Here is a 27841-nt window from a genome sequence, read left to right on the forward strand (position 1 = left end):
CCAAGGGATGACAGCTTTATCCTTTATTTGCTTTCTTAAAAACCTTGTACCACCTACTTGCCAAGAGGTTGGTTGAAGTGGTTCTTTGAGCTGCAGCTATTCTTGCAAATGTTACCAGGACATGAGCTGCTAAGACATTTCAGCATTTTTGCAAGATTAACACCTTGGAGGCATCTCTAGGAAACTGTTTGCAGCCAGTGACACTGTTAATAATTCCACATGCCAAGGGCACTTTCAAAGTAGCTGCCTGCTCTACTACCACTAAAAGAAGGAATTTATCAGTGGATATGACAGTGTTAGGTGAGAAAAGGTTAAAAGCAGCAGCTGAGGAATGCTAAGACAGGGAAGACTACAACCAAAACTGTTTCAGGGCACTGCCTGATCTTCAAAGCCTAAACCGAGAATGACCATCCCAGTGCCCAGAGCAATACTTCCCTCTGGAGACTGTGGCTGGTCCCAGTCAGAGGGGAGGGCAGGGCAGGGCACATTTTTTTGCCTGAGCCAGTCTATGCAGCATTCCTTGTCCTCTTCAGCAGCCCTAGGGCCCTCAGCAGGGCGGGGAGGAGGGCCAGGAGGAATGCACTTACCCTGCCATCCTCTGTCTCAACAGTTATCTTCCCACCCTGTGCAGCCTTGATCTTCCCTTTGGTGTACTCCACCTCGGGGTCAGCCACAAAGCAGTAGGTCTTGGCATCAAACGGCTGGTTCTGAGCTTCTATCCTCTCCCTGTCCGACTTGCGCAGGTATGGTGCAGCCTCCCCAAACACCTCCATGTCAGCATCTCTGCTCATGGCTGAAGCAGAAAGACAGACCCTGCAGCGGCGGTCACCTCTGCAGTCCTTAAGGTTGAGCAGAGTGGAGCTGAACACCCACCAGCCCCCCCAGGCTGGCTGCTCTCAGCACCCTTCCCACATCTCAGATGTGTGCTGCAAGGTCTTCAGGGATGTATTTGCCTTTCAAAGCTGAAATGTACAAAAGCTGTGAAGGAGAGCTGCCACCCTTCGTGGCCCCAGGGAGAGGGGATCCATGTCTTAAGGAGCAGGAGGGCTCCCTGGGGAAGTGCAGCAAAGGGGAGGGATCTCTTGAGGGTTCACATAATCTTTAGTAAGAAAGCCTGTTTTATTTCCAGTTCTTCATTTATGATTCCCCCCTTCCCTTTTAACATGGAGCCTGTCCTGGTGCTCTGGTGGGCAGCCACAGCGGGCAGGAGCGGACACGTGCCATGGCCGGTTAGAGCTGCTTGTGCAGGGGAACAACCGAGACCTGCCTGCAGCGAGCGCAAGGGGAAAGCCAGCTCATGCCAATCTGGGCAAGCCACTGGTTTTCATGGCTTAAATTCTCACCTTGTCAGTTGACAGAAAGAAGGAAGGAACAGGCTCACATCTCTGATCTCTGAAAGAGAAAAAGTGGAAGGTCAGACTCCAGCTAAGCTACAGCCTCTCTGAAGGTCCTCTACCTCTCACTGCAAGCAACCACCCCAGCTGAGGACCAGCGAAGTAAACTGCAGATACCGGTCCTTCCCTACCCAATGAACGGCCCAGCTTGGAATCTACAGCAGATTTCCCACCACAGTGCTACAGCTTGCAAAGCTCCAAGCACGGGCAACAGCAGCTGCAGCAGGAGCCCTCCACAAAGCACAGGCACTGTCAGGAGACTGGGAGCCACCGACAAGAGCTTTCTCCCTGATAGGTTTTATAGGCTCAGCCAGTTCCCTTAACTCAGCCCCTTCCCTATATTTGGAAGGAAGGGATCAACACTCCTGCCTGCTCACCAATTCACGTTAAGTTTCTGCCATATACAGTACGTAAAGAAAGGAGCTGCTCTTTTTTTCCAATTTTAGTAACCCCAGGACCTAACTGTGGTTTATAGACTCTTTGTTGTGAGAATTTCCTCTACTGGGAACCTGCTCTCCTGCCAGCTATGACCATGGCCAGCACTTCACTCACACCTGCTCTCACCTATATGTTAAAGAAATACTAGTCCAGAAGGGACCTGCCCCACTGCTCCTGCTCACAGGATAGGCAGAGTTGCACAGTGGCAAGGGAACACCCGTGGGGTGGAGGGAAAAGGGGAAGGGAAAGGTGGTGAGGAAAGGAAAGGAAGGGGAAAAGGTGATGAGGATTTATGTAGGAGCAGTTATGGCAATTCTTGTGGCTTCCCATCACTGCATGGGTCAGGGAGGATGGGAAGACAGGCCATGACTGAAGTATGATGTGACAAACCATGGCAAAATAGAGGTTAATCAAAGAGCAAAACCCAAATCTAGCCAGGGATGAACATTTCAGTGCTACAGAAATTTAGCTTTGAATACAGTTTTGGCTGCCTAGAACGTTCACTGCCCTTGCTGCCCAAAAGAGCTGCAGAAGCCACATCACAACGTGCTACCAGGTTCTTAGACACAGCTGACAGCAATTCCCAGGTAAGCAGGATATTGGTAAGGGGACACAGCAGCCACCAAAACACTGGGCACCTGCCACCTTTGCATGCTAGCTAGGTCAGCGCAGCTCTGCACAATCCTGAGCACTTGTGACCCAGAGCACCACTTTCACATGAATCCCTGGGGCTGTAGGCTCAGCCACACCTGGGGAAAGGCAGAGATGTGTCTGAGGAGAAGGAGGCTCTGCAAGGATACACTGCACCTATGCAGCTCTGGGCTGGGCAGCACAGACCAAGGACTGGTGGAAAGGCACGGCCAGCACAGGCTCAGACACCCTTCTCCCTTCCCCAGAGCAGGGCTGTGCTGCAGGCTTCCAGGACCACACTGCCAAACCACCATTAAATCCATTTTAGCCTATGTGCGTGCACCCTGAAAAGCATAAGAAACCAGTGGGAATTAGCATGGAGAAAAATAAAAATGCAGCAAAATTCTCCAGCTCTGCAGGAGCGATTGGGGGTCCAGCAGGACCCCAGGCTGAGCTTTCCCATTTCAGGGCAGCACACCACGACCAGCAGGCAGCACAGTCAGGCAGAAGCTGGGTTGCTATCTTTGGCCCAACCACCTCTGTTCTTGGTTGCACATTTTCAACAAGATAAACCCCTCGCTGACTCCTGCAAAACTTCCAAAGCTGACTCATAAACTCTTGCAAAGGAGGTACGACGCCTCTTCGGGCCAGCGTGGGCTCTGAATGGAGGCCCTCCAGCCCCAAATGCTCTGCGTGGTTGGTACAGGGCAGACAGGCAGTGGCTGCACGTTGAGCTCAGCTGGCAGGGCAGGCGAGGACAGCAGCTGGCAGGAGCAATGGGAGCCTTCATGCCTGCATGGACAGAGGTCACTCTGCTGCAGGGGTGGAAGGATCTCCTCTGCCCCAAGTCACCCTGCCTGTTTTAGTCATCTTCTGTCACTGTTCACCCTCCACATTGCATGGACACGCTGCAGCACCAGCCCTCCTCACCAGAATGAAGCCTACAGGACCTCTGCGAAGCCAGAAACCTACCCCAGATGACTCCTGCCACCACCCAAAGCACCACGCCCACTGGAGCCCACCAGGACCGCTGCTTCTCAGTATGGAGGATGTCACCTCATCTTTCAGTCTGCCAGAGGAAAACTGACCCCATGGTCTTGCAGGAGCATCACTGTCATTAGTGTTTTGACAAACATGTTCCACGTTGCCCTTAATTTCATTCAAGGTCACTAAAAATGGACACCACAGCCACATATCTCATGAACCATGAATTCCTAGAATCCTCCTAAGCCTAGAGGATGAGGGAAAGCTTTTTTTAGCAAGCATCCCTGTGATCGGTCCTTTGAACTCAGCACAGTGCCTGAGTTTACTGTCTGCAAAAATTTGAGACACAGCAGACAAACTATCAGTTTGGGGCTTTGTCCTGATACTGAATTGACAGTGTGATTCAGACAGAGCTTTTTCCCGCTCCCAGGCATATCCAAAAGCAAGGGGGCTGGACCCTCTTCCCTATATCCAGCTGTAGGATCAGAGCAAAGAGCACACGCTGGCAGTGAGAGCCACTCTCCCCATTTTCTCTCACTGATCCAGGTGCCCAGCTGGGAGCAGAGTGCAGGAAATGTGCTCAGCACTGGTGGGGCCGCCCCTCAAACCCTGGGTTCAACTTTGGGCCCCTCACTCCAAGAGGGACGCAGAGGGGCTGGAGCGTGTCCTGAGCCAGGAAGGGGCTGGGGCACCAGTCTGGTGGGGGGCGGCTGGGGTTGCTGGGGGGTTCAGCCTGGGGAGGAGGAGGCTCAGGGGGGACCTGGTCGCTCCCTACAGCTGCCTGGCAGGGGCTGTAGGCAGGCAGGAGTCAGTCTCTGCTCTCACGTAACAAGTGACAGGACAAGAAGTAACAGCCTCAAGCTGCATCAGGGGAGGTTTAGATTGGATGGTAGGAAAAACATCTTCACTGAGGGTGGTCACACATGGGAACAGGCTGCCCAGGGAGGTGGTAGAATCTCCATCCCTGGAAACATTCAAAAACCATGTAGATGCAGCACTTGGGGACATGGTTTAGTGATGGACTTGTCAGTCCTGGGTTAACTGTTGGACTTGATCTTAAAGGTCTTTTCCAACCTGAACGATTCCATGGTTCTATGAAAACAATTAGCAACGAGCAAGGACCCACAGGTAGCCCCTGCAGCCAGCTAGTGACAGGCACCTGCTGAGCACTGCACCGAGAACACTGTTTAAAACCATTTGCACGCAGCCGTTGTCTCAAATGTGCTAATCACAGCCTTCCAGTACAGCCACAAGCTGCAGAATCATTTCATGTTCTCCCCAACCCAGCAAGGGTTAGTAGCTTAAAAAGTACACATTAATGACTGTCACATCTCTCAGTAACTGATCCATGAACTACACAACCAGCTACAACAGCCATTGCTACCACATGACTGCTATTCGAAAAGGCCTCACTTTTCATTACAACAGTCACACTCTCTATTTCTAGCAGTTCCTCATCATTATACAAAAACATTTCTCAAGATAATAGTTGCTATAAAAATCTTAGCAGAGGGTAGCCTGGAGCAAGCGCTAAGATATAAAAATGTACCTGTAACACTACAAAGCAGGAGTGCTGAGACTGAGGGAGTGCAGGTGAATCTGCACATACAGGTTTTTGGGGGTCTTTTTCTTCCATCTTAAGGACATGCATTAGATATTTCTGGCTCAAGAAATAAGTATACAAGCCTTTCTATGTTTAGACGTACTGCTTTGGAGCCTCTGAATGTTTGACAAGCTGTACGAATACGGAAGACAGAGCTTCACGCAAACGAAAATCACAAAGCACCATGATAAATCTAGATCTCTTTTTATAAATCATATTTGGAGTTGAATGAGTGGGACACTGCAGACCCTTCAACCCAACCAAGGAAATTCCAAAATTTCAGCAAGCTGAAGATTACTGCTTTTATTCCGTGTGTCTGGACTTTTCCAGAGAGCAACTGTTTTATAAATACTCGATATTTCACTCTGGCAAGGTGGCTGTTCTTCCCATTCTGCAGGGATCACAGAGGAATTATTTGCCTCCTCCAACGGAAAGAGGCTGGGCTGGACTCAAAGCAGACTGCGGACATCCGGGTACCAGCCTGTGAGCAGTGGATTTCAGGGTGAAATCCAGACCCCAGGGGCCTGCCACGAAGCTCCTTGCGCTGTCCATGGAATCATTGAGCACCTCAGAAGGACAATTCACAAACTGCTAAAAAAATGCAGATCTGCTTGGCCTGAGCTGAGTGATGGTGCTGAGCACCCAACCCTTCAGTGCTGGTCGCAGAGCCTGTCACTGCTTTTGGAGGGCTTGAGCAGAGCTCAGCCCCTCTGACCAGGCTGGTTCCAGTCACTCCCAGCATGCAGGAAACAGGAGACCTGAAATCAAATCTTTTTCTAGCCTGCGGATTTTTACCTGATGTCTCTCACCTTCCCAGAAGCAGAGACAGATATTGAAGAGTCAGTGTCAGAAGCAGAGGCAGCAGAAGGAAACCTGGCTGCAGCCTGGAGGCTCCAGGGCTCAGCTGGTGGACACCTCACTCCCAGTATAACATCTGGGGTTTGGTCCCATTCCTGTAGAGAGAGACTTCTTATTGCACTCCCAGGACTGGAGGACATCCCAACCACTTCACCTAAACCCCAGGGTTGTGCAGGATTAGCCTCCTACCCACAAAGCCATTACCTATGACAGGCCACACACAAGCGCCACCTCTGCACTTGTGGAGGACCCTGCCAGCCCCCAGGGAAACCCAAAGCCACCTGTGCTGGGGCTGAGCGGTCCAAGCAAGGTGAGCACAGGCCTTGGGCTTGCTGCTGTGAACCCAGGTCACCACGGTCCACCACACCTCCATGAGGGTGCCTGTGGGCGAGGAGCAAGGGCTCAGCCACACACCTGTGTTCAGAGCAATGGCCCCCTTCAACAGACATCTTTTCAAATGTGAACAAAGTGCACTAAAAATATAAACTAAATTAAGAAATGGTGTGGTGCAAAGGGAGAGATCAGGTGGTGAGGAGGGATTTCTTAACTTCTCAAGAGCCTGTATCTAATACACAGATGCTCAGGAGCCACTGTTGCTGCTGCGAACCAGCATGCACATTCAGTCCCAGTATTTTCTTGTAAAAGCAAAGGATGCTTACTTCTTGGCCTCACAAGTGCTGGATAGGGAAAAGCAGCCTTTTTGTTTTACTTCTTGAGTGCCTGGATCTCCTTTCTTAGCTCAGAGCTCTGGACTCCTTGCTCCTCTGGACTCAGAGCTACTAGTGCCCAGGGCCGTCCTGCCTCCCCCCCCACACCACGCAGCCAAAGGCAGTGCCAGGGGATTGCTCTGCAAACGGGCCAACTGCACACCCGGCTGGGACAAGGGGGCTGCTGCCCCACAACAGGGTACAACATTGCTCCTTGTGAAGAAGCAGTGACACCTCCCTACCACAGCCAGGACTGCCACAAGCTGTGCTGCTTGGTGTCTGGGCAGGCATGAAATGATGTCCCAGCAAAAAAGGAGATTTAGGGTGCATCCCAGGCAACAATACCCTGCTCCAGCTTCTCACAAGCCGAGGACAGTGAAGCAGCTTCCTTTACCCCCAAAACCTTCCTACAGCACTGCCGAAAGGCTCCAGGGCACACGTGTAGGTGCACATCTACATGCAGACAGCCCTGGGGAACAGCAGCTGCAGATACATCTGTTGCTCCATGCTGCCAACATCATTTGCAGACACAAAGCTGTCCTGAGGTGAAGGTCACAAGGGTGCTATCGCAGCAAGCTGCATTGCCTTGCAAGGCTCTCTAGCCCTGGTGTTGCCAGGGAGCTTTCATTACTGCCCTTCATTCAGATAAGGGCGCCCATGGCTCAATATACCCCCACAAATTAAAGGTGGATTTACTGGTTGGTGTCTATCTATTTTTGCACAAAGAACTTTGGGAGAACAAGGAGGTTTAGAAAGCTGTAGCTGAGTAAGTTCCCTGGCATGCTGAAGAAACCTACTTTATTAAACTAGTAATACACAGCTTAAAACATGGAATGAGCTGGCTCTTGCACAGAGACAGATGCAACCATTCCTGCTCAGGTCTCCCCAGCACAGATCCTCACACTCCCAGGGACATGTACAGCTGATGTAGAACTGCTAGAAGTTAGGGGCTAGATATTGCATGAGCAGCATAGCTTGCTTAAAAGAAAAAAAAAAATCAGTTTCCATTTTAACCAAACCACCCTTTTAAACTCTCTTCTAGAGGGGAAATAAGTTAGCTTTTTGCTTTTCTTTGTAGGCCACCAAACCTAAGAGCAATCCAGTAAAAACCGGCCTACTTATCAGTTCACATCTAGGAGCAAGGACTGTGGCCATTCCCCCATATCCAGCCCAGAGTGTCTGCTTCACTAAGGACACGGCCACTGACACTGGGCTGGAGAGGTCCTGAGCAGCCCCAGCATGGTGCTGGAGCCACAGCTCCCAGGTCTTCCAGGGGAGCACCCCACGTCAGCAGCAAGGACTGGAAAGCGTTGGCTGCAACCAGAAACCTCAGTGCATCATGGCAGGCTGTTCCTAGCCGTTTCACCCTCAGCATCCCGCACATCGCTTGCTTTACCTGACTGAAGATACATACTGATTTGCAGGTAGGTGGTAAAAGAGCCCAGCTCAGTGCTCAGCCTTCAGCTCCATCCGGTATCTCACCGAAGAGCACATGGGACACCTCACCCATCCCACAGTCCTGGCTATGGGCTGATGGCAGCACATCTTCCGAACACAGGTTCAGTGCTTGGACAACGCATCTGATGAAGAGAGAAATGGCTCAGAAAATACAGATATCTACAAAGTTACTGGAGAAAGGGGAAAAGAGCTGCGGTATCTCAAACCATACATAGTCCTGGCCCCAGACAGGGATGAGGAAGACTTGCTTTCTTCTTCAGGCTGCTAATAGCCAACAAGCAGCAAAGATTCTGGGCGGGTGCAGGAGGACACGAAGTTTCAGCCGGCTTTCTTCAATGGCCAGACACCTTTGCCACTGAAGCTCAGTGTCCCTGGGTGCAGTTTCTGCCGCCCACCCCCTCACCAGCATTGCGGCTCACTCCCAAGTCAAGCTGGCTGGGTCATCCTTTAGGGTGGCTCGGGAGCACTCCTGAGGTTGTCTCTGTCTCAGAAAGGGTGCTGGTACAGATCTGCGCCGAGCGGATGATGCCGGGTGACTGCTCAGTCAGCAAGTCAGGATCACCCTGCAGGCCTCAGGCCAGCAGCTCCTTGTCAAGAGACTCATCAAGGCCTGGAAGCATGGAGGCCCAGCTGGCACCATCAGGAAGCATTTGCTGAACGTAACTGGTCAAGAAAGATAACAGATGTCTGTGGATCTGGCACCTACCAGGACACCGTACCTTGTTTCCAAACAGCAGAAGCATCTATTTTCCCTCCCTCATGTGACTTACACCATCAGATGGGGAGTTCGTTTGAAGGCAGCATGTAAATCCAGTGCTGTGGGAAATACCTGCCCTGGAATTGTCCTGGACAGTCCCTCCAGGGCACAGCAGGCTGCTCTGGTTGGAGGTAGTCACAAGCAATTAAAGATGCTACCATCACTCAGATACACCCAAGGACTGCAGCCAAAGCACTGTGTGAACATGTGTGACCCAGGCAGTCCTCACCACCCCAACACACAGCACAGGCTGAAGCAGGACATCTGCTCCAAAAGCATCTGGCCCCATGCTAGAGCACAGCTCAAGGTCAACACAAGTGAAGAGCAGAGCTGCTCAGCAGCTCCTGGTCAAAACAAGCTTCTTGAAAATGAATGCTAAGGACCAGGCACTGACTGGATGAGGCCAGGGACCCACGTCCTCTCTGCTGCTCTTGCCTGCTCTGTGCACGAGTGAGCTCGTCAGCTGCAGCGTTCGCAGTTTTGGAGCTGGGAAGGCAGATGAATTCCCATGTCGCAGGTCATTTGATCCAGGCCAATTCTTCTTAAGATCAAAACCGGATTTGGACCGAGTCCTTTTGGCTATCACGACAGGCACATGGAGTATTTTCACACTGGCAGTACGCATGTGACAGAGTATGGAAAAATAAAACCTGATTTGGATTTTGCCCTGATGACTGTGGACTGATGCCCAGTCTGGCTCCCACATCCTCTCAAGAGACACTAGCCAAGATAAGGGCTTGCTTTCCTGATAGGTTTCTTTTTCAAGAGCAGAAAAGAAAAAAAAAAAAAAACCACAACAATGAAGAGGGGATAAAAACCACAGACATGTGTTTGGAGCACATTTCTGGGTACAGAAAAGACAACGCAACTGGGAACAGTCAGCACGGATTTACTAAGAGGTAAATCCCATCTGACCATCCCAATTGCCTTTTATGATAAAATAAATCCGTGGATGTGGGGAGAGCAGTGAATGCTGCCCAACCTCAGCTCCCAAAACTATCTGCCACAACATTATTGTGTCCGAGCTAGGAGTCTGTGGTCTGCATGGGTAGGCAACTAGATGGGTAAAGAACCTTGCTGGGCAGTAAGACTCAGAGGACAGTTGTTAATGGGTCACACGCATGGGTCAGTGCTGGGAGTATTCCTGTTTAACACCTCTACCAATGATCTGGCAGAGGCAACAATATAGTTGCTTATGAAGTTCACAGACTGCAACACAGCAGGGAGAGCAAGCTGATACCCTCTAGGTCAGAGCTGCCATCCAGAGGGACCCTGACAGGCACCTTACAAAGTTCCACAACGACCAATGCAATGTCCCGCGCCCAGTAAGGAAAATATCCTTGCAAAAACACGTGCTGGGAACTAACTGGCCAGGGGGGCAGTTTGGGGAGAAGAATCTGAGGTCAAGATGGTCAGGGTCCTGGAGCCAGCCATTCACATACAACACAAGGAGAGGCTGAGGGAACCAGGCTTGCTCAGCCTGGGAAGGAAAAGGCTTCAGGAGGACCTAACAGCCTTCCAATACCTACAAGGAGGTTATCACGAAGATGGAGTCAGGCTCTTCACCCTGGTGCACAGTGAAAGAACAAGAGTTAAAATGCTGAGTGAAATGAGAAGTTCAGAATGGATAAAATGACAAAGATTTGCACTAGTAGGAAACGTTTTTTTACCCATCTAGAGAGGTTGTGCAGCCTCCATCCTTGGAGGTTTTCAAGCCCTAGCAGTTTAAAACCTTGAGTGACATGGTCTGGTCACAAAGCTGCCCTCGCTTTGAGCAGGAGGTTGGACTACAGACCTCCTGAGGTTCCTTCCCATCTGAATTATTGCATGATTTGGACTGCACGTGTAAACACCGGGCTTTGCAGACATTTGAAGCCACAGTCTTTGTACCTCTTCTCACCTGTGCTGGTGGTAAAAACATTCTTAAAACAGGGCTTTGCCCATGTGATTTAAGTATTATCACTCATTAGTCCAGCTCCTCCATGGGCTACATGTGCAGCATATGAGGAATGCGTTCCCTTCCTTAGGTAGACAATGGAGCCATCCCTCATTCCTCAGACGTCTTGTCACTAGTCCCCAGCCTGGGATGGCATCAGCTCTGCAGTTGGTTTCATAGATGCCAGCCGCTCTGAAAAGATGCTATTTTCTGCTGGTATTTTATGGGACAAGTAGACTGGGGTGAGGTGGGGGCGGGGGGGCACAGACAGCAATGCTCTGCAGACTGACCTCTGCCAGGATTGTACTGGATCGCCCATCTGTCCACAGGGTACCCAGGGGTCCCCGTCTGCCCAAGGTAACAGAGGTGTGCCTTCACAGCACCAGACTCCAACAAACTCAGTTCCCAAGTGAAACCTGTAGTCCCGTAAAGTTTCCACAGTGGAGACCCACTTAGGGAGCCAGGCACCCCTCAGTCCAGTGCTCAGCACAGCCACAGACAAGGAGTCCCATCATAAACTCTCCCCTGTCAGACCTGAGCTCCCTCTGTGAGGGCCAGGCACTGCACTCTGGGCTACAGGTCATTTGGGTACGATGAGTACAGGGGCAGTTTGCTCTATTTCTAACACTGAAGAAATACCGGACATCCACTGACAGAGCCTCCCCAGCATATTCCCCTACCCCCACTAGATATCCATCCCTTGAACAGCTCCGTCTCCTCCTGGTGAGCACTCAGCAGCGCCCTTGGTCCTCCCAAACATGCAGGGAACAGACCTGTGCTCCCAGCTGTCACCAAGGCAGGGCAGTGAAAGCCTAACAGTTGCCTAAACAATAGATCTATATTTTCAAACACACACACACCCCCCACACCAAAAAAAACAACAGAAAAAACCTCACCTCACTTCCAAAGAAAGTTTCCCCACGTGAGACAAAAAAACCAAAAAAACCCAAAAAACACCCCCCCAAAAACACCCCCCCAAAAAAAAACCCAAAAAAAGAAAAGAAAAGAGATAGCCAGGGTCAATCTGAGAGGCAGAAAGAAGCAGGACACCAGCTGCTCCCACTGCCAGCAGGCAAGGTGCACGTGAGTGCAATGACACAGCTCACCAGCCAGTCCCTCCATCCTAACACTCTGTCCTTCCTACAGGACCCCAGTCTGCCACAACATTCCCGTGTCAGCTGGTTCTGCCTTTCAAAGCACGTAAAAACAAGTTAAACAAGATGACATTTAGGCCAAAATATTTGGGAGAAGACAGAAATCTTGTGTTTGTCTCTATGGCGGGAACCAGCTGCAAATTAGCTTTAGTGAAATAAAGATATCCTTGACATGCTGCAACCTACAGGCTTTGTATGAAGTTTGCAAAGTCTAGGGACTGAGGCTCGGCAGGCTTGCCTCGTCTGAATTTCTACTGGCTTGTACTTTGTTTTAACTTAGCTTAGCTGTAATAGCAATCTTTTTCTTCTGAGCGGGTGGTTCCGGCTAATTTGTTTAATTTCCATTTATCACTGCTTCATATAACCCTGGTTTTACACAGACTGTACTCCATGCAAAATCAGGTATTTGTCACCAACATACTGATGCAATATAAAGAAATGCAAGCCTGATATGACAGCAGAGACCTTGAGAAGTGCAGCCAAAGGATGCTGTGTAGAAACGCACAGCCACGGGATGATGAGAGATGGGGCAGAGACTTGGTCCTGGAGACTCCACAGCCACAAACAACTCACAAGTGGTCAAATAAAGAAATACAGACCTGAAAGTGTCACCCATGAAAACCAGTTTTGTCCATAGACCATGTATCAAAGACACGTAAAAATGCATCAGAGGTAACGTGGAGTTACACAATGGAAAAAGGGGAGCATCTTGTGGTATGACTGACTTCATTACAGAGACATCTTTTGTTGCACAAATATGAGAGGTAAGCAATAGGTGTTTAATGGCAATTTCCTGTTATCCAGCAATCCTTCAGGAACAGGAGTCGATTTTTCTCTGTATCCTTCCTACTGTGAACCTACCAAAGACCACTGTGCCAAGCAGCTCATCTGCCTAGCCCCTCCCATGACACTTCTCTACATCAGTTAAACTCACTCCCTTTAAACCATCTCCTGCTGCAGAGCGTGTATGTGCCCCTTCTGCGCTTCCATAATATACAAAACACCACTAGCACAGTGACTTAGGGGAAGACTCAAGGCAACTGCCATGCTTTTCACACATGCTCCCCTGTGAAGAGACCCCAAACACAAAGGAGGTCTCAGTCCCAGGAGGCTGCACTGCATAAAATTTATCTGATTGACAGCCCTATGCATGGGCACAGACCATCTTCATCCTCTCCACTATCCAGCGTAGCATAATCAGGCCAACTATGCATAAAATAATTTAGACCAGAAAAAAAAATATCTATTTAAAACCTATTACTAATTTCCTTACAAGTTAACAGCGTTCACCTGGAAAAATCATCAAGAAAAACATGTTTTTGCATTCAAATGAAGAAAAGATCAGGCACACTACAGGGCTGGTCCCATATGTAGAAGCTGCTGTTTTCAGTGCTCTTCACCTTCTTAAGGATTCCTAAGGCTCTCCTGCTTACAACATTGTAACTGCCTCTCCCAGAAGGCAAAACAGTGCAATAAAAGAGAGGGCAGGGGTCCTCTGAGCATCTCATGGGCCCCATCGCTTTCCATCAAGTAACCACCCTCCTGCAGTGACCATCCTTTGCTGACGTCTTGCTACAAGACACCAATTAATTTTACCAGTTATACACACATTCTTCCCAAATGAAAAGTGTTTTCCATTTTTTGCTCCCAACAATGTCTCAGGGAAGTCCCAGACTTTATCCTGTAGCCTAGATCTTGCTGCAAATAATATCCACAGCGAAGGCTCTATAGACATTTTTTTATAATGGTATTTTGCGGAAGTATGGTTGCCTTCCTCCTTTGGAAGAAAGGAGGCACGTGGTGACAGGATGTTACACTTGTATGCTTCTGCTTTAACTCCAATGCCCAAATTACAGCCAAACCTACAGGTGACGTTCACATCAACCTTCAAAGACGTTGTGTTTTAGGATCTGTATTTTCTCATGTGTGCAGCAATAGAAGCAGAAATCTCAGCGCTCCTCTTATTCTGGCCATAATAGTCCACAAAGTCACCATCTGGCCCAAGGAGGTACATTATTATTGTGTGATCCACCTGCAAGAGAGCATATCGTGGCTTGTTAAAAAAGATCACAGAATACCAGGTTGGAAGGGACCTCAAGGATCACCTGGTCCAACCTTTCCTGGCAAGGTCTACACAAGATGGCCCAGCACCCTGTCCAGCCAATCCACCACTTCCCTGGGGAGACTATTCCAGTGGCTGGGTGTTCTCGTTGTAAAATATTTCCTCAAGTGTCCAGTCAGAATCTCCCCAGGAGTAACTTGTACCCTGTTACCCCTCATCTTTTCCATGTGACTCCTTGTAAAAAGGGACTCTCCATTTTCTTTGTAGTCACCCATTAAATACTGGAATATCCTGCACATGTCTCAAAGTCAGCAGCAACAGCATCCTGTCCAGCCTTTGGTTCAGCTGTCTGACAAGACTTCTCACCAAGAAGCAAGATAAAAAAACCCCTCAGCATCACCTCGGTGACCTCTTCTTGTTTTACTCAAGAAAATAACTAAAGAAAACTAGTTGCGTACTTGGAATCCATGAAGGAATACTTTAAGCAGACAAGTCTTCAGGAAGCTGCTGGCACCTTTCCTGCAGCACAGACAAGGCTAGGGCAAACCTGCAGGCTAATGGTCCCTCCCCCTCACTTTTCCAAGTTTCCCTCTACTTCTCATGATGGTCCGTGACCCCCATAAGGTATTCAGGCTCCTGCTGTTGCTAACGTGATGTAAATCCAATATAAACAACAGCATTCCATTAAACCAAGTTGATCATCAGTGCAAACAATGGGACCAAGAGCATCACTGGGATACAGGAGCTGCACACAGAGGAGCCAGTGCAGAGGAAAAGAGATGTGCTGGGAGGGGGCCCCCTCTACTGTCCGAACTGAAATAACCCTTAAAAAAATGTTCAAAGTAACAACTGCATAAGTGTTCCAAGGTATTCTGATTTGATTTATATAAAAATTAACTCCATGGCAAACTTATTTAGAATGTCACCAGAAGTACTGTCTGCATCTAACTGTGACAACATCTTTACAAGCAAAGACAGAGAATACTGAAAATGAAGGCCATGAATCTGTGATTGCTCAAGAGACTACATCATCTCACCGTCACTGGAGAGAAAGAGCTGAAACATACTTATACATAGAGAGTACAACTGTGTTTGAAATCAAGATACCACATAAACATGTCCAGTACCACAAGCTAAAAGGATGCATTAAACTTAATGGCATTTCTGACATTGAAAGAATGTTTCTCAAGATTTTACTAAGGCAGGTTTAATTCAAATATTTTACTCTAGTTTCAAATTTTCTAGTTTTTCAACTACTGAGTTGACACTTCCAGTGAAAACAAATTCTTGATCTCCCACTTTACACCCCTTTTAGTAATGTAGAGCAGTGCAGATCACTAGTGTGATTCCATCTTCTCTTTACTGAGCTTATGTGCTGCTCTTGCTGTTTATTTCTATGCACCACTTTTTTGTTCCACCAATCTTTTTGTCCACGTGGATAATTTACTTGCTGCAGTCAGGTGGTTTTAAAAAACAGATTAAGAATAGACAATACTGGATTAGACCCAAAGCAATCTGCCTCAGTATACAACCTCAAATAGTGGCCAAAAGTGGTTGCTTTAAAGAAGAGTATAAAACCAGCACCAAAAATATGCTATCTTCCTCTAGCACCTCTCAAACATTTTTAGCTCTCACGCTTCCTGAACTAGGCGAGATTTCTGTGCATTTCATAATCCTCAACAGCCTGGTTTTTGCAAAGACTGTCAACAGGTCTCTCTGTGGACTCCCATAAACTCCTACCATTTGCATCTGTAGCAAGGGATTCCACTTCCCACGTGCCCACTGCAAAAAGAACCATCACCACCTTTCCTTTTGAACCTGTTTTTAGCTTCCTCTGATGCCCTTAGTTACCAAAGATCATATAATGTGTATCCTCATTTGCTGTATCACTTGTACCTACTCTGTCAATCTGCTCAGGATGTGGCAGGTCAGGAAGGCCTGGGCAGCAGCTCCGAGCCCTATAACCAGTCCTATTTACTTCCAGGGAGAGTAAGATTTTGACTACCCGGTTTAGCCTCACTTAAACCTCAGTTTCCCCTTTCACACTACCACTCTATTTTGTTCCCACTCAGTTTAGCATTGTTATGCTCTCTCTACCAGGTCATTTACCACAGCAGGAAGATCTTCATAGTATCTGCAGGCAAACTTTGCATCATTCAAGTTTCTTGCCAGGAAGACCCCACCTCCTTGGTGTCAGTTTGGCAGGGAATAGGTATTACTTGTTTTACCTCTCATTTCCCCCTCTTCCTCTTGCCTTAATTTCCCACTCCATTTTCACTTCAGAGCACATAGAAAAAACAGCCAGACAAAAACATCACACAACAGAAAAAAGTTCAAATTACTGCCAGGCTTGCTAGCTCATATGCTAGTCTGTATGCAGGCTTGGGATGGTACATTTTTAGAATATGCTTCAGCGAGGTTCTGAGCTTGTAAGAGGGCACCCTGATTCTGACTGATACCTCTAAAATACAGCTTAACACATCAGTGCAACAGGCTCTGTCACGTATGACTTCAGCAGAGATTGCAAAGCTGCCTTCTGATTTTAAAATCTATATCCTGCTCTTAACCAAAGCCTTTCATTAGGCAAAAGCCCTACATTTACTTACTATGTAATCACTGTCTTCATCTTTGGGACCTTCGCTGTAATACACACGGTAAGCTTTGGCCACTTGGTCAATCTGTGCCCTGGTACCAGTCAATCCGATCAGCTTTGGAGAAAATTCTAGACAGAAAGAAGACATTTAGATATCTTAGTGAAAAGAATCCCATCAAGAGCCTCCTTTTCAGTGCTCTATATTACATGCTATAAGACATTGAGGAAGACGACAGTAATTAATACCTTTAACATATCTGGCAATGGCTTCTTCGTTGTCCCTCTCAGGATCAATAGTGATGAAGAGTGGAGTCAGATTAGGCAAAGATGGAATTCTATCTGTGACATTAACGATTATTATTTTTCTTAGAGAACCAAAAATCCTTCCTCACCTCCCTTCAAACAAGCTCACACCCAAGCTACTGTAACATCAATCCAAGCCCACCCTAAGAGTCAAAAAAAGCCCATTTTGTGCAGCTTAATGCAAGTAATTTGTGAATGAAGCAAATGCTGTGAAATCCAAAGCTCTGTGCTCGTGCTGGGCACAGCTGCACCCCCAGCCTCTCAGCTGGAGGCCCTGCCCTGCTCAGGAGAGATGACAAACTCGCTCTGATGCAGGAAATGCCATGGTGTGATGCACGTATCAAGGCACAATGGCAGATACAACAAAAGCATGTCCATAACGGTGAAGCAGGAGGATAGGTGAAGACACCATTCAGGCTCTTTCCCTCATGTTCCTGCCATAGCCTTCACTGTATTTTCTTCACTTTAGTCCACCCTCCCGCTTGCTTGCTTACTTTTACCCCTACTCCATAATGCTTCAGGGCCCGCAGGCTCAGAAAACCACCTCCATCACACAGCCTTCCCCCAACCTCCATTCCAAAGCACAGTCATTCTCAGAAGAGACCCTCACAGAGATCTGTTCTCAGAATGAATAAAAGAGAGGGGAAAAAACCCTAATACACGCCACAACTACTTCTTGGCAAAAATACAATGCAATGGCACCATTCCCTGTAACCTGCCACCACCACATTTTATTACCAAGAAGTTCCCCACTGCAGAAAAATCAGTGCTGTCATGCTCTCAATATCAGATCCTAGTGACGGGCAGATATGTATCACTTGGCAATTAATTCAACTACTCAATAGTAGTCAACACCATTTTTTTAAAAAGATCATCAATTATTACTATTTGTGACATTTCACCACAACAAACCTGGCCCTCCCATAAAAAGGACCACTATGCCAACAAAATTCCCATACCAATTTCATCTACCACTTCAATCATTTTCTCCAGTTCATCAGGACAGATGTCAGGGCAGTGTGTGAAGCCAAAGTAGATCAGCACCCACTGGCCAATGTAGTCCTTGCTGCTCCTGGGCTGCCCCTCGTGGCTGACGAGCGAGAAGGGCCCTCCTAGCAGCGGTTTCCCAATGCCTCGGTTTCGTTCCTTCTCCAGCGCTACAAAAAGAAAACAAGCAGGGGATCCAACACACCCACGCCACCACCCACGCTACCTCCCGGGGAGCCGCAGCAGCAGCCGCCGGGAGTCAGGCAGCCTTGCACAGTCGTGGCCCAGGGCACTGAAGTGCCAACATCTACCCATGCCCGTCGTACAGAATCCCAACGCAGACAAAACTTCCAAAAAGTATTCAGTTTGGGCAAAACTAAATTTATCTCTAAACTCCTTTGAAACTTAATGATCTCTCTCATTTTCATCTGATTGTATTTTAACAAAGAACAAGAAAAAAAGGGCAAGACAGAGACCTGGCATGGTGCAAAACAAAAACCCGCACCTTTTGCAAAAAACACACCCTGAAAGCTGTGACCGCTCTGACCTCCAACGTGATGAATGGGAAAATGAGACGCACGGGCAGCAGCTGCAGCAGGAACCGGGCTGTGTGGCCACGGGCCACCGCTCCGGCGGGCAAAGGTGCGGGTGGGAGTTTGCACCACTCAAGCGCAAAGGCTTGGGGAACGGGTGACAACCCTCTGTGGCGCTTACGCACACGCGGGCCCAAAGCAGCGATGGACGAAGCACAACATGGTGCAGCAGGACGCTGAGGTGGGACGAACAGCCCCCTACAGCCGCCCCACAGCCGCCCCCCTACAGCCGCCCCACAGTCCCCGAACAGACCCACACACACACAGACCCCCTCACAGCCGCCCCACAGAAACCCCCCACAGCCGCCCCCCCTACAGCCGCCCCACAGTCCCCGTACAGACCCACACACACAGACACACACACCCCCCACAGCTGCCCCCCAGCCACCCCCCCTCACACAGACCCCCCCCTCACACAGACGGCCCCCCCTCACACAGACGGCCCGCGGGAACAGCCCGGCCCGGCCGCACTCACCCTCCTCCTTCCACCGCTTCACCTTCTTCATGGCGGCCAGCAGCCCCCCGCACAGCACGGCGGTGGCCGCCAGCGACCGCCACGACACCAGCTGCCGGGGAGAAGCCGTTAGTGCCCGAGGAGCGGGCCCCGGCCCGCCCCGCCGCCGCCAGCCGCCCGCTCCCCCCCGCGCTCACCCTCCTCTGCGCGCCTGGCCGGGGGCCGCCGCCTGGCGGGAGGCGGGAGAGCGGGCGGCGGGCGGGAACCGGCGGCCCCCCCAGCCCCGCGCCCGGCAGCCGCCAGCACCGCACCGCCCGGCCGCCCCGCAGCGCCGCCGCCGCCGCCATGTTGCCGCCCGCCCTTCCGGGGCCGCCTCTTCCGCCCCGCCCCGCCCGCGATGGCGGCGGCGCCGCCGCTCCTCTGCTTCGGGGTCATCGCCGACATCCAGTACGCGGACGCGGAGGACGGCTACGACTTCGGCGGGTGCCGGCGGCGGTATTACCGGCAGAGCCTCGGCCTGCTGCGGGACGCCGTGGAAGCGTGGGCCGCCGAGAGGCCGCCGCTCGCCTTCGTGCTGCAGCTGGGCGACAGCATCGACGGCCTCAACGCGCGGCACGGCGCGGCCGAGGCCGCCCTGGAGCGGGTGCTGGCGGTGCTGGGGCGGCTGCCGGTGCCGGTGCACCACGCCTGGGGCAACCACGAGCTCTACAACTTCAGCCGGGCCCGCCTAGCGCGCAGCGGCCTCTCGGCGGCGGTGGCCAGGCCGCCGGGCAGGGACTGCCAGGCCTGTCACTGCAGCCCGGCCGGGGACAACCAGGCCTGTCACTGCAGCCCAGTCGGGGACAACCAGGCCTGTCACTTCAGCCCGGCCGGGGACTGCCAGGCCTATCACTTCAGCCCGGCCGTGCGGGTCCGCGTTGTCGTGCTCGACGCCTACGACCTGAGCATCCTGGGCAGGGAGCCGGACAGCCCCCGGTACCAGGAGTCCCTGCGGCTGCTGCGGGAGAAGAACCCCAACGACAACCTCAACAGCCCTGCAGGTACCCCAGCATGGCCCTTGGCAGGCAGCTGAACCCCAGCTCCCCGTGATGCCCGGGGGCCCAGCACGCACCCGGTCCCTGTCCACCTCCCTGCCACCCTGCTGCTGGCTGAGCACCACTCGGGGGGCTCCAGGTGGGCCTCTCCCCTACCTGCCATGCCACCCTGCTGCCTTTGGGATGGGCTGACATTGTGCTGTGCGCTCCGCAGCATCAGAACCAAAGGCAGTTGTTGGTGCAGAGTGTGGAGTGATGCCCACCCCACCCCACGCTGGGGGCAGGGGGACACCCAAGAGTGGAAATCCCATGCATGCAGTGTGACCAAAATACTCCCAAAACGCTGACAAATATTTTTTTCTTGGTTGTCCAAGGAAGCTGGACTTTTGATCAAAGAGATTTAAAAAAAAAAGTTATAAGACTAAACCATCTATGGTAATGTGACTTGCACAAGGCGAGCCAACATGGGAGCCACAAGAGGTGTATGCACCTATGCCTAACCTTCTTTTTCACTGCAGGACTCGAAGAACCTCAGTTTGTGGAGTTTAATGGAGGATTTAGCCAAGCCCAGCTGGACTGGTTCAATGAAGTCCTCAAGTTCTCTGATGAAAACCAAGAAAAAGTTGTAGTTATGGGTAGGTGGATATGGGGGATGTATGGCGATATATGCAAAAAAAGGTTACATAGCCAATGCGTATTAGCTCAGGAAAACATGTAGCAGCTTTGTTGCTGCACTGAGTTACACATGTAACCTGTGAAGTAGGAAAATAGTAATCATGACTCACAGTGGAGTGAGCTTTCGGTGTAGTTAGGTGTCTGAATTTCCGAGGAATGAATGCAGAGTTTGATTACAGTTAAAGTAACTCTCCTGCTTCTTTCCCTCTCAACTGCAGGTCATCTGCCCATTCACCCAGATGCTTCAGACAGAGTTTGCCTAGCCTGGAATTACAAAGATGCCCTTTCGGTCATCTACTCTCATCGGTGCGTGGTCTGCTTTCTTGCAGGGCACCTGCACGATGGTGGATATTGTTTAGACTCTCACGGAGTTCATCATCTAACTTTGGAGGGGGTTATTGAAACTCCACCAGAAAGCAATGCCTTTGGAACCATTTATGTCTACGAAGATAAAATGATACTAAAGGGAAGGGGCAGAATTTCAGGCAGAGTTATGCATTTCCGAAAATGGTAACAAAACACAAATCACTCTTCTTCAGGAAGTACTTGGACAAAAAAGCAGGGGATTCAGCTTCTTTGCTTGTAGAAACATGTGCATGGCTGATCCTTATAGCTTTAACGGAAACTTTTCTCCTGGATACAGAATTTTAGGAATTATATTTCTGTAAAAAAGCAGACCTAGTTTCTTTGTGGAGAACAGAGGCGGCCAGCAGCTGTATTTGAAATAAATATACGTGAATGCAGAATATTGACTTGAAACACCCAATCCTGACCTTACTGTGACTTTCACAGCAAGTATTACTTTACGTGAAAAAATGCAAGCCATATTATGAATATTGTCCAATAAAGCCCCTTTTTTATATCAGTCAGAATTAAAGCATGCAGAATTGTAGCTGCCCAGCCGCATTTCAATATTTTTTTGTTGTTTAACATCATAGTCAGTAATGTCTCGTGTCTGGCAGAATTAGTCCACCCTGTAGCCTAATGCAGTCATTTTAACATTGCTTTAAAAGACTGAAGTAATCCTTAAGAAAAGCTAAGCCCAAGGAAAAACGAGACCATCTGTGCTACATTGCATAATGCTGCAGATACACCCGCTAGGATCTATGTGTGCACAGCTGTATTAGCCTGTAGCAGTACTGAGTGAAGAAGCCCTGACATGGAAGGATCTAAAGCATCTTGCTGTGCTGCATCTGGACCCATCTGTCTCCCGGCTAGCTTGTGTGTCCAGTGTATTTACCTTCCTTCTCCAGGATTAGTAGCAGTGGAACACGCTTACTGTTGCTGGGCTGCTGTGTGTAATTCTGTGAGAAGTGGAGTTGTGATACTGACCACATCTGCTGGTGGCAGTCTTGAGTACTCATCTCGCAGAACGATGATGTAAGATACAGAAGCTTTCACTGAGTTTTCTTTAGAAAAAATAGTGTTTATTACTCTAAAGCCAGAAATTTTCAGTTAAAGATAATAGCAAAAATACTTCTTCAAATATATTCTACATATGATTTTAACATAGGAACATAAATACAGACTGCTCAGTTTTTCAGTTAGTCTCAATGGTCTATCCAGGCAGACATCGGAGAGTTTTATGGCTGTAAATAGTCATGTATTGCAACAAAGTGTTTGCTTTGCTTTCCCCTTACATTAGACAACAGTAGCTTTCCTGAAGTATGAGGTGGTTGGAGAGTGATCCAGGGATGCCATTGAATATACCGTTTGAACACACAGTAGTTCAATGGTGTTTTGAAAATGTGTGAAGCAGCCAGCTGAAGAACAGTTCCCGTAGAAAAATTTTTCCACTCAGATTTGACAGTGTTCCTCAATTTTTTAAACAAATCTCAGACTGCACTGCTGGAAGCAGCTAGGCATTCTTGGGTTCTATCAAACTGATAGTAACCTTTCATTAAGAACCAAAAGCAAAGGCAGGTAAGGTCAGAATATTTATTCTGTACTTTCTCTCACCCAATTAAATCACCGTTTTACAGTGTGTTGGCCAAGACGCTCGCATCTCTTTGTTCACATAAATGTACAGCCATGAAACAAAGGGAAAGAGGGTGACCACGATTGCAATGATCAAGCGAACTCCACCCAGTGGACTCCTATGAAGAAGCAAATACAAAAGAGCTAGTTCAAATCAGTCAGCTTTGAAACATTCACACCTGGCTGTGGTTGGAAGGACAGCAGAGAGCCTTTGACCATTTAAATGTAGCTTCTGTGGATGCATCACCAGTCTTGTACTGGAGAGGCACCACCTGCCAGCAGAAAAAAACTTTTCTGCCACCTCAGGCTACATAACCAGGTTAAAAAAAAAAAAAAAAAAAAAAAAGCACACCTAGTTTTCCCAGAGCATCTGTGATGTTTTCTCAGGCAAAGGTAACTGTTTGGCAGACTGGGATTCTTCATGCTCCCAGCTAATGGGAATTTAGGAAAACTGCTGTAGCACAGTCCTCTGAAGAGGCTGGAGGGGAAAAGTGTGGAGCCACTGCAGCCAGGCAACCACCCAGAGCCTTCTGCCAGCTCTGCCTGTATCACCTGCTGGCTCCAGTGGTGGACACAGCAGACACCAGTATAGAGACCCTCACTGGAAAGTTCTGTAAATTGAGAGCAGTGGCAAAAACGGCTTTGCAGTTCATTAGCAGTTGTGGCCAACACTCACTAGCCAGTTCCACAGAAAGGGCACACTGTCCTTACGCAAAGGGAGAAGGTCCCCTGCCCATTATGGCAGAGGGAGCAGAAAAAATCTTTTCTGTAGCTTTACCTTCCCCCCACCGACTTTTATTTATGCAAGATCCTCCAGGCTGTAGCAGCAGCTACTACTGCTTAGGTATCTGAGAAGGTTCAGACAGTGACATAAGCAGAAAAACAAGCAGGCGAAATCGACTAAGTGTTTTCAAGAAGCTAGTCACTAAATGTAAACATATGAATGGATTAAAAGAAAAAAGGAAACAAAACTTACTTTGCTGAACTGCGACAAAGACTCATCCATACTGTAATAATCACCAGACCAAACAACTCTCTAAAAAGCCAAACAAAAAACAGATCAGAAAATAATATAAGCAGGTGTTTACTTTTAAAAAATAGAAATTTTGTCTCTGAAACAGTAGTGTCTGCTTCCTTGGAGAAGTTCAGTACATTTTACTAGGATTAGCATTATAAAGGCATTTACAGTGAGTAGCTTTGCTTCCCACCACAAGCCTACAAACACATGTGACCTAGCTATACAGCTGCAGAAATTTCTGCTTCCACCTTTTGTTCCATTCCTAAACTTGTATTCCACAGCACGTTTCCCTCAGTAACACAGAGCAAAGCAGCATCTCAGTATTCCAGACCGTCTACAGCCCCAGGAGCTGCCAGGACTTCACCTCAATACTGTGCAAGCACCTACTTCAGGCAACCGAATGTCCAGGTGATAAATCCTCTCTCCGCCTCACAATCCCTGACAGTTCAGAGGACTCACGCAGTCCATGCCAGATAACATGCATACGGTGTCACCTTGAGTTTTTAAAATGTTAATTCCCATTCCTACAGCTCCAGCAAGAGAACACAAAGCTATTTCACTGTACTAGTGCTGTGGTCTTTGAAAGCCTGTACTGCCCCCGATTAAATCTCACTGCCACCAATCAGGCAAGTAATCCCGACTGTTCACTCTCTCCTCCCTTTGTCCAACAAAGTGCTGGTCTGGAGCACTGTGGTCCCTCCTTAATTTGATTCCCCTGGACCAACAGCACTTACTGCAACAGCCCAGCAAATAAAGTTTAGCAAAGTGACCAGCAGAAGGTGGCCTGGCATGCTGAATGCATGCAGGAGAAAATAGAAATGACTTCTTACCTGCCTTCCTCTTCGTGCAAAATATTTCCTTGAGTGTAAGCAAACAAAGAGCAAGCCAAAGCAATGGTTCCAACAATGCAACAAGCAGAATGAAGGTCACAGAGGCTCCTCCAAACACCATGATCTGAGAAAAAAACCTGCAATGTAGCATGAAGTAAACCCTGTATATCAAAAAGCAACTGAGCTGCTAAAAAAGATGCCTCCATCAAACATACACTTCTTAGGCAGGAAGATGGAATTAATACCAGCATCTTTCATGACCAGGGAAATCTGCTAAAAAGTGCTGTTGAAAATAAACACTAGAGGTCTTGGTGCTTGCTTTCCCAGGAATGCAACTTCTTGGCAGCAGCACCCCAACGAAAATGGTTTCCTATTCTATCTAGCAAACAAAACAGGCTCCAGCATTCAACATGCATAGAAATAAATCACAAGGCAGATTACAAATCAAAGTTCTCTTAAGCAGGAGGAAGGTCCTTCCCAGAGCACACAGCCATAACCAGATGCTCAGCATGACCCCAGGGGACCTGAAGAGGCCAGGGGAGCAAGCCTCAGATTCCCAACAGCTGGCAGGGGTACAGGTGACCACCATGCTTCAGGGAGCATCTTCCCTCACTCTCCGTGATAAACCTCTGCCTGAGGTTTTCCCTGTGATGATGAGCAACACTGATGACATCTTTGCCTGGGGACTGACATTTTTGAACAGAAATACAGATGATGTGCAATGTCTGAATGGGCCCACAGATTCTTGTGGTTTTTCCATGTCCATTCGCATGGGCTTAAGGGGGAAAAGCAACACAGGCGGTTCTCGCTGATCTCAGCAATGTCAGCAGCAAAAAATGTAAAGTTAAAAGTAGTCTTTTCTGGGCACTGACTCCTCCACGCAAGCATTAAAGATGATGAACTGCCAAAATTCAAGAGTTCAGCATGACCCAATGTTGTAATTGATTCCCCATTTGGCTGAACTTACTGCAGCTCAGCAGAGGCAGAATCTGGGTCTTCCACAGACCTGAATGGCAAATGTCCCTTGGTGAATGTCCAGTTATACAATAGTCGTGCTATTTTAGTGTTTATTTTCCACAGATCTTGGCACAAGTAACAAAAACCTACTTGCGAGTTTAACATGCAGATTCTCTTGGCCAGCCAAATGCCGTAACGTTGAAGCTACACCTATCGCACAAATAAACCTCCCCTGAAGTGTGCAAGGCCACTGGCAACCAATAGTCATGGGTTCTGGCTCTATGAATGCTTCCACTTTATATGCTTAAGGTAGCCAGAATGCTGAGAGATTGCAATGACAGGTGTGATCTGTGACAACAGCATACATTCTTGAAGATTTTATTTTTTGGCATAAGCATGGTTTTGGTTTATTCAGAGTTAGTATTCATTCAGAAAAGATACAGTCACTGCGTGTATAGAAAATGTTGGTATTTTAAAATTATTTCTACTGGGTGAAACTACAAAAAAATGAAGGTGAAACTACAAAAAAATGAAGTTTTCTGGAGTCCTGGACCAAATCTTATCCAACTGATTCTCTCAACATGGGGAATGGTATTAGTTCCCTTAGTGTACGCCCTTGGAAATTCAGCCACTGCACCGAAGCCTCTGAACACTCCCATCACTGCCCGTGTGCTCCATGGGGTGGTAGCTGCAATGCTAGATAATGAGATCTGCAGCTCTTTCAAAGGACTGTGCAGAGCTCAGCTGCTATTCTATGAGGTAGATAAGCAAACCTGCAGATTTACAACAAGTAAACAGAGTGAATTACTGCACTAATGTCAACAGCAGAGCCGGGTTCAGAGTATGCTCCCAGGCTTGTGCTCTACTCCAGCTCTAAGCACAGGGACTGGGGTGCAAAGGCCAGACCATCCCAGCCACAGGCCTCTCCGCAGGGCACCCCGATTGTCTGCAGCACACCCTACCACGAGCACTAAACCAATGACCAGCTTTTGCAGGAGAAGGTTCCGCAGCTTTTTGCCCTCAAAAGGTAGCAGCACATGTTTCCACATGGCCTGATCTTGATCTGTGATTCAATTAAAAAAAACAAAAACAAAACCAAAAAACTTTTGGGGGCCAAATTTGAGCAGACACTGTTTTGCACACCAATATCATACCTGTTATGGAGGGGTTAATGCTGACAAGCATCGTCAGGGCAGCTGGCACTAAGTACACAGCCTGTTAATGAAACATAAACCTACTCTGTAGCAAAACTTAGCAAGGTAAGGAAGCACGAGCAGGGGTCCATGCCAAGGCTTCCCCCCTTCCCCAGGCAACGTGCAGCCCACCTGCCATCCCTCTCCTCCGGTGCGCCCTGGCACTGCCAGTGCTCATGCTCGCCATCACCACCCAAACCCTGGACCACCAGCGGAGCGCCAGCCCTTCCTCCCCAGCCCCGGGGTCACCGCTGCCCAGCCATCCCGCTGCAGACCCCCCTGCACTGCACCCTGACCCCCCCGGAAAGCCGCTAGGGGACACCCCCGGGCCCCCCACCTGCGCCGGCGGCTCCCCCGGAGCGGGAGCTCCCTTTGCCACCGCAGCCCCGCCGCTGTCAGCCGGGTTCACCCACCCCAAGGGGCGCCCCGCGCCGCCAGTCCCGGCCCTGCCTGCGCCCGAGGAAGAGCTGCCGAAGCCGACCGGGGAGGGGGGATCCCCCTGGGGACCGAGGACGCCCAGCCGAGCTGGGGGGGCGGTCCAGCTGGTGGCGGCGGTGGGGACAGGCGGGTGCCCGGCCAGGATTCGAAGATCCTGGAAGCGCGGCGGGATTCCGGCCGGGGCGCTGCCTGGGGCGCCCGCTCGCTCCTCAGCTAAAGGCAGGCGGCCGGGGTCCCCTGGCGGCCCCGGGGTCCCGCAGCGCGGCGCGGCCGGGACCCCCGCGGGGCCGGGGCGGCGGGGGGGGGTGGCCGTACTCACCGTCCACAGCCCGGCGTCGGGGTCGTTCACCTGCAGCGGGAGGCGCACACTGAGACCCTGCAGCCGCCGCCCCAGCCGAGGCCGCGCTCCGCGGGGGGCGCCGGAGCGGGGGGCGCCGGAGCGGGGGGCGCCGGAGCGGGGGGTGCCGCTGCCCCCAGCCCGGGCGGCCCCGCCCTCACCTGCACGGCGGCCGCCAGCCCGAAGAAGGCGGCCATGAGGAGGTTGCAGAGCCGCCACAGCCGGTCCGCCATGGCCGGCCCAGCCTCCGCCGCTGCCGGGGCGGGACGAGGCCACCGGGGCGGGTCCGGCAGGGCCCGGCCGCCCTCGCGAAGGGCCGGGCCGGGGGCTGCAGGGGCGGGCGGAGAGGCTCGCTGGTGGCGGCTGGTTGCTCGGGGCGGAAGGACAGCGGCTGCTGGTCGGCCGGGGCCGCTGGAACGGCTGGGGCGCCTGCCCGTGGCGCCGGGGGAGCGCGTCCCTGCCGTTGCCGCT

The 27841-nt window shown here is 50.0% G+C and overlaps 4 protein-coding genes across 10 annotated transcripts in view; 1 reads left to right on the plus strand and 3 right to left on the minus strand.

Annotated features, from left to right (window-relative positions):
• Positions 1–11710, minus strand: part of LOC119157758 (myosin-3-like) — a 35924-nt gene extending 24214 nt beyond the window's left edge. Inside the window, exons 1-5 of one of the 5 annotated variants that reach the window (XM_037408982.1) lie at positions 8284–11709; positions 8029–8194; positions 5859–6002; positions 1344–1392; positions 588–793 (exon numbers count right to left, since the gene is read on the minus strand). In XM_037408982.1, the coding sequence (XP_037264879.1) occupies positions 588–791 (204 nt within the window). In that variant the 5' untranslated portion in view covers positions 792–793; positions 1344–1392; positions 5859–6002; positions 8029–8194; positions 8284–11709. Of the gene's footprint in view, positions 1–587; positions 976–1343; positions 1393–5858; positions 6151–8028 lie in introns of those variants that run through there. The other 4 variants (XM_037409006.1, XM_037409010.1, XM_037408992.1 and 1 more) reach the window with 4 other exon arrangements.
• An 817-nt stretch (positions 11711–12527) lies between these two features.
• Positions 12528–19226, minus strand: LOC119157783 (protein SCO1 homolog, mitochondrial). The gene is made up of 6 exons (XM_037409056.1): positions 19109–19226; positions 18933–19023; positions 17837–18034; positions 16821–16913; positions 16588–16703; positions 12528–13951 (listed from the first exon to the last, which is right to left on the minus strand). Exons 2-6 carry the CDS (start codon positions 18961–18963, stop codon positions 13823–13825), a joined length of 567 nt encoding a protein of 188 aa, XP_037264953.1. The 5' UTR covers positions 18964–19023; positions 19109–19226; the 3' UTR covers positions 12528–13822.
• A 64-nt stretch (positions 19227–19290) lies between these two features.
• Positions 19291–21512, plus strand: ADPRM (ADP-ribose/CDP-alcohol diphosphatase, manganese dependent). Its single transcript, XM_037409170.1, has 3 exons — positions 19291–19951; positions 20464–20580; positions 20839–21512. The coding sequence occupies exons 1-3, from the start codon at positions 19309–19311 to the stop codon at positions 21132–21134; spliced, it is 1056 nt and encodes a 351-aa protein (XP_037265067.1). The 5' UTR covers positions 19291–19308; the 3' UTR covers positions 21135–21512.
• A 123-nt stretch (positions 21513–21635) lies between these two features.
• On the minus strand, positions 21636–27666 carry TMEM220 (transmembrane protein 220). 3 transcript variants are annotated; one of them, XM_037409202.1, is made up of 6 exons: positions 27532–27666; positions 27353–27382; positions 26557–26617; positions 24446–24569; positions 23574–23633; positions 21636–22029 (listed from the first exon to the last, which is right to left on the minus strand). In XM_037409202.1, exons 1-6 carry the CDS (start codon positions 27601–27603, stop codon positions 21981–21983), a joined length of 396 nt encoding a protein of 131 aa, XP_037265099.1. In that variant the 5' UTR covers positions 27604–27666; the 3' UTR covers positions 21636–21980. The 3 variants fall into 3 exon arrangements, with proteins under 3 accessions (XP_037265099.1, XP_037265080.1, XP_037265090.1); XM_037409183.1 differs by lacking the exon at positions 21636–22029 and adding an exon at positions 22545–22716 and having other exon boundaries at positions 27532–27664; XM_037409193.1 differs by lacking the exons at positions 21636–22029; positions 27353–27382 and adding an exon at positions 22545–22716 and having other exon boundaries at positions 27532–27649.
• Positions 27667–27841: the final 175 nt, after the last annotated feature.

This window comes from Falco rusticolus, chromosome 1, assembly GCF_015220075.1.
Source record: "Falco rusticolus isolate bFalRus1 chromosome 1, bFalRus1.pri, whole genome shotgun sequence".
Lineage (NCBI taxonomy): Eukaryota > Metazoa > Chordata > Aves > Falconiformes > Falconidae > Falco > Falco rusticolus.

Coding starts and splice junctions, on each gene's coding strand:
- LOC119157783 (XM_037409056.1), bottom strand. CDS start 18,963: ATGAAGAAGGTGAAGCGGTGGAAGGAGGAGG. Junction 18,035..18,932: donor GAAGCGGTGGAAGGAGGAGG/GTGAGTGCGGCC, acceptor TTCTTTTTGTAG/CGCTGGAGAAGGAACGAAAC. Junction 16,704..16,820: donor CATTGCCAGATATGTTAAAG/GTATTAATTACT, acceptor CTTTCTGTCTAG/AATTTTCTCCAAAGCTGATC.
- ADPRM (XM_037409170.1), top strand. CDS start 19,309: ATGGCGGCGGCGCCGCCGCTCCTCTGCTTCGGGGTCATCGCCGACATC. Junction 19,952..20,463: donor CAACCTCAACAGCCCTGCAG/GTACCCCAGCAT, acceptor TTTTCACTGCAG/GACTCGAAGAACCTCAGTTT. Junction 20,581..20,838: donor AGAAAAAGTTGTAGTTATGG/GTAGGTGGATAT, acceptor TCTCAACTGCAG/GTCATCTGCCCATTCACCCA.
- TMEM220 (XM_037409183.1), bottom strand. CDS start 27,603: ATGGCGGACCGGCTGTGGCGGCTCTGCAACCTCCTCATGGCCGCCTTC. Junction 27,383..27,531: donor GGCTGGCGGCCGCCGTGCAG/GTGAGGGCGGGG, acceptor CTCCCGCTGCAG/GTGAACGACCCCGACGCCGG. Junction 22,717..23,573: donor CTTTGTCGCAGTTCAGCAAA/GTAAGTTTTGTT, acceptor GCTTCTTCATAG/GAGTCCACTGGGTGGAGTTC.